At 33.2% G+C, this 10,545-nt stretch overlaps 2 protein-coding genes across 6 annotated transcripts; both read left to right on the top strand.

The window, feature by feature from the left end:
- Positions 1 to 1,710: 1,710 nt before the first annotated feature.
- LOC130961461 (RAP domain-containing protein, chloroplastic-like) lies at positions 1,711 to 7,696 on the top strand. 5 transcript variants are annotated; one of them, XM_057887368.1, is made up of 6 exons: positions 1,711 to 2,300; positions 3,643 to 3,768; positions 4,134 to 5,977; positions 6,226 to 6,308; positions 6,428 to 6,526; positions 7,377 to 7,696. In XM_057887368.1, exons 3-6 carry the CDS (start codon positions 4,144 to 4,146, stop codon positions 7,485 to 7,487), a joined length of 2,127 nt encoding a protein of 708 aa, XP_057743351.1. In that variant the 5' UTR covers positions 1,711 to 2,300; positions 3,643 to 3,768; positions 4,134 to 4,143; the 3' UTR covers positions 7,488 to 7,696. The 5 variants fall into 5 exon arrangements, with proteins under 5 accessions (XP_057743351.1, XP_057743348.1, XP_057743349.1 ...); XM_057887365.1 differs by having other exon boundaries at positions 3,985 to 5,977; positions 7,377 to 7,695; XM_057887366.1 differs by having other exon boundaries at positions 3,646 to 3,768; positions 3,985 to 5,977; positions 7,377 to 7,695.
- A 1,605-nt stretch (positions 7,697 to 9,301) lies between these two features.
- Positions 9,302 to 9,994, top strand: LOC130960716 (BON1-associated protein 2-like). The gene has a single exon (XM_057886163.1). The coding sequence runs from the start codon at positions 9,413 to 9,415 to the stop codon at positions 9,917 to 9,919; it is 507 nt and encodes a 168-aa protein (XP_057742146.1). The 5' UTR covers positions 9,302 to 9,412; the 3' UTR covers positions 9,920 to 9,994.
- The last annotated feature ends 551 nt before the right edge of the window (positions 9,995 to 10,545 follow it).

The raw sequence follows: 10,545 nt of genomic DNA on the forward strand, positions 1-10,545 counted from the left end.
GAAAAGATAAAGAAACGTTATTTTCTCAAGGAACACCACTTCAAGAAGATTGGTATTGTTGTCAGAACCGAACCGGTGATCGAACCGGTGAGGTTACTGGGTCACTGAGTTACTGGTTCAACCGGTGGGTCACTGGTCGAACCGGTTAACCCGGTATAATTAAATAATTATATAAAATTTAATTATTTTTTAATTATAAATACTTTTATTTAATTTTTATAAAAATAATTATCATTTTTAAATTTTAATACTTTATTAATTAATTTATATTTATTGTATTATTCTATTATTATAAATAAAAACTTACATACAGTTAATTTTCATATGAAGTTGATATTTAAAATAGTTAGATGATTTGACAAGTTTAACTAAATATTATCTAATAATTTTCAACTATCAACTTCATATGAAGACAACTGCATGTGAGTCTTTACCTATTATTATATATTACAAGTATTTATTAAAAAAATAATATTAATAGATATCATATAATCATGAAAAAAATAAATTGTGATTAATAATTTCTTTTGTTTATCTTTTTAATATATATATATATTAACAAAATTTATAGTTAAATAAAATATAATTGATTTAAAAATGAGTGACTTTAAAATTAAAATTAATTGAATATAAATAAAATAAGAAATTACTATATGTATTATAATTTGAACATTTAATGACAAGAAGCAATGTAGTTTGGTGGCATGACTGTTTTCCCTGCAACCTTGGAGTTAGGAGTTCGAACCCCGTGGCTACCATTTTGGAAAATTTTCCAAAGAACACAAAGACTTGACACTTGGCACGCTGTAGTATATGGAGAGCATGGTGGACTTGCAGAACCCAGATGCGTCGTAGCTTTGCCTTCAGTTGGGACCGAGCGGTTCGGTCCGGTCCGGTTTTCACCGGTTTTAGCCGGTTCGTTCCGGGTTCAACCGGTTCGTTCCGGTTCTTTACCTTGAACGGTTCTAACCTCGGACCGGACCGGTATAGGGTCCGGTTTACCGGTTTTCCGGTCGAACCGGCCGGTCCGGTCCGGTTTTGCTAACTATGATTGGTAATATTTGTTATTTTAATTTTTTTTATGATTTAATTTATGTTAAAAGATGATTTCATGAGTCATGCTGAGTCAAGCTATAATTTTAAGGTTTTTATTTATATTTTTATATGTTGGATTTTTTTTTATATCTTAATAAGCCAGCATTATTTTTAATTTTAGATAATAAATTGGGCCTAATAGATAATGCAGTAGCTTTTTTTATTTTTTTTCTTTTTAGATTATAAAAAATAAATCCAATTTTATTATTTGATTTTTAAATATAATTATAAATTATAAATTTTTAAATATAATTATAAAATAATTTTAAAACCAAAATTATTTATTAGTTGAATGTGAAATTTTATTAAAATTTTATGTTAAATTATTATTTTTAGATATTTAAAAATTTATATTAATTATTTATTTAAATCAGGTTAATCTAATGTTTTAAAAATCGGTTCGAATCGATTGGTCGAATCGGTCGAATCGGGAACCGATATTAAAAGCGAATTGGTTATATACTAAAACCGGAAAATTCAGAAGTCGTCGTTGGACCATCGAATCGGTCGAGAACCGGTCAGTCGAATCGAACCGGAACCCGACCGGTTTTCTGAAATTTGCTTAAAATTTAAAACGGCGCCGTTGGTTAGAGTAACCCTAACCCTTAACCAAAACTGAAAACGCGTAGCACCCTCTTGGCCTCTCCTCTCTCAGTCTCACTCAGCCACTCTCCTCCTTCCTCTCATCGAGCTCCTCCCTCACTCCCTCACTCCCTCACTTCCCTCTCTCTGGCCTCTGAAGTCTGAACGAACACACTGAAGAACGCAGAAAAGAGAACTCAAACGCAGCTTGGAGGAAGCACCGAAGCAGCCCTCCATCTGGTCGCCGTTCATCAACGTCCAGCCACCGCCGCCGTCCGCATTGCTATAGCTTAGGCGCAACGTCGCCGTTGTTCGCCGCGCGTCCACCTCCTTTTTGGTCAAGCTTCTGCCTCTGTTTTTTGGCCGAGCCTTGTTCTGCCCTTTTTGGCCAACCCTTGTTCTGCCCTTGTTTGAGTTGCTTAGCCTTCTGTTCAGTCTATGTTCCGCCGCCTTTCAGCCAACGTTCCGCCGTTGTTCCGCCATCTCCGTCGCGCAATCACTGTCTGTCGGCGCCAGCTCTGTTCCACTGCAGCCACTGCCTGTTCAAAGGCTGTTCGAAGCCCATTCGTAGGTGAACCTTGTCGTGGTGTCTCCCTCCTGCGTGCTCTGTTCAAAGCTTCTAGGTAATTTTTTAAACTATAATTGAATAATTTGTTGTTAATGTGAAGTTCTGTGAATTGTGAATTGTGAACGGTGAACTGTGAGCTATGTCTATGATTTAGATTTTTTATTTTTCTGTGAACTGTGAACTTTGTTGAATGATTGTTGAATAATTATTGTTAGTTAAGTTGTGAATTTTGTTGTTGTAACTTGTTACTAGGTTGAATTATTATCTAATAATTTTGACTTATGAGATTATTGGGTTGGAGTGATTTGCTGTGGGTTTCTGTGAACCTGTGATTTTGTACTTGTTAATTTGTTAAATAGTTGTTGTGATTCTTGCAATTGAGATTATTGGGTTGCTTTGCTCTTCTCAAATCGTTAATTTGCTAAATTGTTGCTGTTATGTGATTCTTCATTTTCGAGATTGAAATTATCTGTTTTTTGTTATTGAGTTGCTGGATTTTCTATTTGGATTTTGTACTTGTTAGTTTGTTAAATTGTTGTGATTCTTGAAAGTTGAAATTGAGATTATTGGGTTGCTTTGTTCTTATCAAATTGTTAATTTGTTAATTTGCTAAATTACTGGTGTTATTGTGATTCTTGAGATTGAGATTGTCTTTATTTTTTGTAATAATAATTGTTGAAACATTGATTAATTGTTGGTTCTAAACCTAGTTTTGTTTGCTTGAAGCGTGATTAATTTTTGAAGCATTGATTGATTAATTGATTAGGGTAGGGTTGTGTTGTGTCATTCCAAGATGAATATGATTGTTTTGCTTTGCGATGCTTGCTGGTTGTTATTTATTTGATCTCACCGCATTTCAGCATTTGATCAATGAAATGTTTTGCAAACATTCAATTTTTGTTTGCATTTCCATATATTGACTTGGATATATACCTTACTAAAAGTTATCCAACGGAATAAGTCAAGCTGATCTCATAAAAATCCCAAATGACTAATAAGATTGAATGACAAACTTGGATCAGTTGGATGTTGGCATTTTATGTTTGGTTAGTTGTTTTTGTTATTTGACTTTTGAATTTGTATTTGAATGAGATTATAACATTCTAGTTTATGTAGTACTTTTAATTTGGATGATATTTTAAAGTTTATATTATAATATAATTATGTTTTAATATGTTTATTTATATTTTATTTATTATTTTATTATAAAACGGTTTTTCGGTTCAACCACGGTCGAAACGGTTGAACCTATGAACCAGTAAACCAGTAACTAGAGCGGTTCAATGACCGGTTCGGTTTTCAGAACCTACTTTAATCATGATTCAATTCCGGTTGAATCGTTAAATCAGTTATTCTATTGGTTTATTGATCGGTTCGGTTCTCCGATTTTGACACAGAAGCTAAACCGCCTGCGTTTTAAGGTAAAAGTGTAAAACGCTCTTCTTCATTCTTCAAGCATACACTAGCACTATCTTCGATGTTCACTCCTCAAAACAGTGAGTTCGTGCTTCCTCCAAGATAAGGTTAGCTTCAAAATCTCCTTTTTCGGGTTTTTTTTCTTAATGATTGGAAAATAGGTTCCTTTTGTAGTTGAATTTGAGTTGTTTTCTTCGGAGCTATTTGTGCTGTTCACATGACTTTTTTGGTGTATTGTTAAGCACCTAACCCATCTAAATGTGTTGTTTTATTTATATATTCTGTCAATTTTATTGAAGATTTTTGTATTTCCTTGCTATTAGGAAGCTCATAAAGGATTCACGTTTATGTGCTTATTGATTGGCGTTAATAAAGTTAGGAACTGAGAAAGACAAGATTTTGTTGTTGTTGGGTTGCATGCTCAAAACCTGGTTGTGTTTTGGTTTGATTTTCTTTTTGTTTGGATGACAAGGTGAAAAAGTATGGAAGGGTTATTGAATTCTATGTTTCACCAAAGTTGTTTGAAACCCTTTGGTTTCACTCCAAGGCTTGGTTGTGGTTGCACTTACCCGGTGATCACAAGAACCGGGTATTTGAATAGGAAACTTAAGCCGTTTATCTTGAGAAGTGATTGCACTAGGTTAGGTAGAGACACCGGTACTGGCTCCAGGGGAGCTAGCATTGCTGCAGTGAAGGATAATGATGATAGAGGAAAGGAATCTGATGTGGATTGGGAATCGGAGTTCATCGGGGAACTTGATCCGTTTGGTTACCGGGCTCCCAAGAAGAGGGTGAAAGAGCAGAAGTCTAAGCTGCTTGAAGACACTGATGGAATGGATTGGTGTGTGAGGGCAAGGAAGATGGCAGTTAGGTCGATTGAAGCAAGGGGCATGGCTCAAATGATGGAGGATTTGGTTACCTCCAAGAAGAAAAAGGCTAAGAAGAAAGTTGAAACCAAGAAGAAGATTGTTGAGAAATTTGAGCATATAGATGATCTTGATGTTGATTATACCTCCGAGGAAGACTTCATGCTGCTGGAGAATCCAGAAACAATCGATGATGTTGGTGTTTTGAAAAGGAAGGTGAGTTCGCTGGCCGATGGAATGTTTTTAGAGAGGAAGGAGAAAAGCATGGAAGAGTTTGTAAATAAGCTATCCCAATTCTCTGGGCCTTCTGATCATCGGAAAGAAATCAATTTGAATAAAGCAATTGTAGAAGCACAGACTGCAGAGGATGTATTGGATGTTACTGCTGAGACAATTTTTGCAGTTGCAAAAGGTCTAAGCCCCTCGCCTCTTTCCCCTTTGAACATTGCTACTGCCCTTCATCGCATCGCTAAGAATATGGAGAAAGTTTCTATGATCACAACTCGCAGGCTGGCTTTCGCTCGACAAAAAGAGATGTCTATGCTTGTGGGGATTGCAATGACAGCCTTACCTGAATGCTCTGCACAAGGAATCTCTAATATATCTTGGGCATTATCCAAAATTGGAGGCGAACTGCTATATTTTTCAGAGATGGATAGGATTGCGGAGGTCGCAATGACCAAGGTTGGGGAATTCAACTCTCAAAATGTTGCTAATATCGCAGGTGCTTTTGCCTCAATGCAACACTCTGCTCCTGAACTTTTTTCAGAGTTGTCAAAAAGGGCTTCTGACATAATTCACACCTTCCAAGAGCAAGAACTAGCACAGCTTTTGTGGGCTTTTGCGTCTCTATATGAGCCTGCTGACATTGTATTTGATTCTTTAGACAGTGTCTTTGCTGATCATTGCCAACTGAAAGCTCGCAATGGTGAAAACACACCAAATAATTATGGTCAGATCAGTGTCAATAGAAGTGGTGCCTCAAATGGATCTCTTGATTTTCCTACACTCACTTTAAGTAGGGATCAGCTTGGAACTATAGCTTGGTCCTATGCTGTCTTCGGACAATTGGATAGGAGTTTCTTCTCGCATATCTGGAAAACCCTAAGCCACTATGAGGAGCAAAGGATTTCAGAGCTATATAGAGAGGATATCATGTTCGCTTCTCAAGTTCATCTTGTAAACCAGTGCTTGAAGCTTGAATTCCCCCATCTTCAGTTATCATTATGCCATGAGCTTGACGAAAAAGTTGCTCTTGCTTGTAAAACTAAAAGGTTTAATCAGAAGATAACATCATTGTTTCAGAAAGATGTTGGGCGTCTTCTTGTTAATACTGGCCTTAATTGGGTCAAAGAATATGTTGTGGACGGGTACACATTGGATGCTGTGATAATTGATAAGAAACTAGCTTTGGAAATTGACGGTCCAACTCATTTCTCTAGAAATATTGGTATGTATAATTTTTTGTTTCATAAATTAAATTTGTAATCTCTTATTCTTATACTATGCTAAGTGTTTTCAGAATAGTATAACACTAGGAAAACACTAAGTTATTTGGAGAAGGGACAAAAGTTGTGACTCTACACTCAATCTCAATTTCTTAGTGTTTCTGTATTTTTGTATTTTCCATTCTAAACTCGGCCGTTTTCTCTTAGATATATTTTGACTATTTTCTTTTTTCCTATTTACTTGATATAGGTGTGCCTTTGGGACATACCATGCTAAAACGTCGATACATTACTGCTGCTGGGTGGAAAGTTGTATCATTATGCTATCAAGAGGTGAGCTCTCTTATATATGTTACTCAATCAGAATATGTATAGGCTTTGTAATTTGATAAGAATAAGAGTCATGAATTTGTGTGTAGAGAATTTGGTAACATATATGTTGTTCATTGTAGTGGGAGGAACTTGAAGGATCATCCCAACAATTGGAGTACCTTAGAAGCATTCTCAAAGATCACTTAAACGATGGAAATGCCAACACTACATTGACTGAGGTAAGTGAATAATTGATCATCAAATGTTCTTCACTTCTTTTTGAAGCATTAGGAAGATATACAAAACTTAGACTGATCATGTTTCCTGTTGAGAAATTAGTATAGGGGATGTATATTTGCCAGAAATATTAAATCTCAAAAGCATATAAATGCCATAATTCTTTTTCCCCATTGTTAATTTACATTTAAGATTTTTTTTTCTATTCAATAAAAGAGAATTGGGAAGAAATAGTACTAAGGATAGATGCTCCAATAACATGGTTGAGGTACTAATGAAAGTAATGTATGGTGAATCTCAAAGAATGCTAAGCGTAGACACTTTGGTTACTCGTATGTTATCTACTATTGAATAGAGTGTGGATCTAATTCAAGCGGGGTCAACATCTCATCAAATGGTGGATATGGTGTCGAAATCAAGAGACTATTCAACACCCTATCTTACACACGTATGATCATGTATGGAGTGACATTATCAAAACAAAAATGCTATTTGTACACCAAAATCAGCGCCTAAAATCGGTCACCAATGTATTTACGTATAAATACATATGTTATTTAATTTATTTTCAATATGTATTTTATACTGGTGGCTAACTTTGGTAGCTGATTTTGGTATACACGTAGCATAGTCCTTATAAAAAATGAGTGATAGTATCATTTCCCTCGTATGTATACATACGAATTTCCTAACCAAATTGAGCCTAACCAAATTGAGCCTACATGGGGAGGATCGAGTACTGTCAACAATGAGTTAACTTATGTATCTTGATGGAGATTATCTAATAAGAAGATGATGTAGGTAATTAGTTATATACTTCTATTAATTCTTTCCTTTGATAAATTGTTCTAGCATTTTTGTTTTCCTTGGAGAGGCTGCATCGAACTTATTAAACTGAACCAATCAAGCATTACTAAGGGAACCACTTCCAGGCATCTAAGATCTAACTGCCATGCAAACTAACCATATATGTTTAAGACTTAAAGAGGGGAAGTGAATGTTACGTTTATAAGATATGTCAATGTCACATTTTACCATGTATGTTTACCTAATAGAAGTGTGTATGATACTAAGTCTCTAACCATATGAGAGTTCAATGCAACTTACTTTGAAACGAACAAAACATGCTCGCCAAGTCTCCCTTGAAATTTCTTATCAATTATTTTTTTTTTTTTTTGTTTTTTGTGTAAATTGCCATCATAATGCTTGTGCATTCATCTAATGGTTGGTACTTTCTCCTTAACAACCACTTGTCAAATTATTAAGTCTATTACTAATAAACCCAATTATGTAAAAATCCATATCCAAGGCAAGGAACCATCCTTGAAACACCATTCACATTTTCCAAATAACCATTCTCCATATAAAATTCCAAAATTTGTCTATCGCAACAAACATTCTCAAACTTGCAATCTAGTATTTGTCTCAAAGCTAGTAAGCTTCGAGGTAGTGTGTGTACAAGGAACAAGTCATGCTATGTTCCCCCAACAACAACGGTAGTTGACTCGGCTTGCAGAAATACCTACAATTCTCATTTCAAAACACAACAAAAAAACACTTTTTTCTACCGTTGGATTGGAAATCTACTTTGCAAGAGGGCTTACTATTACTCTAAGAGTAGCATAATAGCCCCAAAAATAATTGACCTGCGTGCTCTACGTGCAAGCGGAAAAAACTTTATTGTGAATTTTTTTATGTTACCGACAAATTAAAATATTTAAAAAAAATAAAAAAAGGTTATTATGCTTTTTACATAATCTATCCATATTTACACTTGTCAAAAATTAAGTGTATTCTTAAAGTATCCCTCACCGGCATATATTACAAATTTAATTTTTACAAAAGTTGTGCTTTAATATTTATATAAGGCAAATATATTTGGCAAATATCTATGTAGTTATTTTTTTATTAATTATATTAGAGTAACTAGACATCTTTTAAATATTTTTTATTTTTTGAACAACTGATATTGCAAAAATAGGTATTTAAAGTAATTAAATAATAATCATTTTTTTAAAAAATTGACTAAAAATTAAATTTTAAAAAATAAGTAATATTTTTTAATTATATATAAAAAAATAAAATTAAACCAAATTACTCATAAAATTGTTTTCCGCTAATATTACATAATAACAAGGAACTATCAAAACTAATAAACAACTGTCTGATAAAAATATAAAAAAGAAAGAAAATTTTCAACATGTTACGGATAAAAATAAGGTGTAAATTCAGATACAGTCGATTTTACGTGAAGTTAATAGCTGAGAATCAATAAATAAAAATTTAGTCAAATTTAAAAACAAATATTATTAACAAATTTAGTTAAAGACTGATATACAAATATATTCACATAAAATTATTAACAAAAAAACATCAAATAATTTAATAATTTAATTAAATTATTATATAATATTTTTTAATTAATAATTTCATATAAAAATGATTGTACTTAAATTTTCACCTTTCATTCCACGCAAAGATTGAGCATTCCACCTAAGAGGATCGAAATTTCCTCTTAGAATCAGCCGTCAAGTCAAACGCTGTCGTTTCCATTTAAAATCTTATTTTCATTGTGACCTTTCGCCTCCCAAAAAGTGTCAAACAAAAAAAAAAAACCCTGAAAACGTATATTCTTTGTTTCCATAGTTGACTTTCCAAAACCACGCGCCGTCATCGTTTAACTTTTAACGGCCAAAGTTAAGAAACAACCTATTTGTTTCTTCCTCCTTTCTTTCAAGCTTCCAAACCAAACGCTATATAAGAAATCTTCTTCACCTTCCAACCTTTCATTCCAAAATTTCCTTCACTTCTCTCTACACATTCTATATTCATATTCCTCTCATCAATAAGCTCCAAAAGCTTTGGAACATATTTTTCAATCTAATAATATGTCGTCACGGAGTTTTGAGATTACTATCTTATCAGCAGAGAATCTTAGAACGAACAAAACATCAATAAAGAAGAACGTTTTTGTGAAGATTCAAACCGATGGAAACGGCGAAGTGAGGACGACGAAAGTGAACGGCGAAGGCGGAAGCTACCCTTCATGGAACGAGAAGGTTGTCATGGAAGTTCCATTGCATGCAAGGTTTATAACTTTGGAGGTGAATTGCAAAGCAACAATGGGGATTAAGAGTGTTGGAATTGCAATGATACCGGTTTCGGATATAGTAGGAGGGTTTGTCCCTCAAAATCAAGTTCAATTTTTGAGTTATAGGTTATGGGATAGTAAGGTTAACAGAAATGGGGTTATAAATATTTCTGTTAGGGTCAAAATGCCGGAGATTTCGTCGTTGTTGCCGCCGGCGATAAATGGGTTGCCGGCGCAAGGAGTTCCGGTGACCGGAAAGAGCTCTAATGCGGTTGTAACTGGAATTCCAATTAATTGGTTTTAGATTATAAAGAGTGATGGAAAATATTGTTAATAGTTATTTTTAGTTGCTTAAATATTATTGGACGTGAAAACGCTAGACTTGAGTGTCCATTTTACTTTTTAATATGTTGGGAAAAATGAAATATACAATAACAATAATAAAAAGGGAATGATATATATAAGATTTTAATTTTTATATATTTAAAAAAATATTGTACAATTATTTAATCAAAACTACGTGTTTAATAAATAAATTTTTAAATAATAAATTTAAAAGTTAATTATTTTTTCATGACATAATAAACAATTAAATAATTAATTATTCTCTCTCTCTCTCTCTCTCTCTCTCTCTCTCTCTCTCTCTCTATATATATATATATATATATATATATATATATATATATATATATATATATATATATATATATATAAAATTTATCTACAAATTAATTATTTATATAGAATATATATTAAAATATATAATATTAGTTTTTCTGTGGTATTTTTAAATTTTTTAGAAATTTATTTATTGTTAGTATTTTTTAAAATTTTTTTATTAGTAATCTAAACTTTTGATACTTTTTGATAATTTACTCAGAGAAAAAAACACTATGACTATGTATCCTTTAAACAGTATTTTATTACACT

This window comes from Arachis stenosperma, chromosome 2 (genome assembly GCF_014773155.1).
Source record: "Arachis stenosperma cultivar V10309 chromosome 2, arast.V10309.gnm1.PFL2, whole genome shotgun sequence".
Classification (NCBI taxonomy): Eukaryota; Viridiplantae; Streptophyta; class Magnoliopsida; order Fabales; family Fabaceae; genus Arachis; species Arachis stenosperma.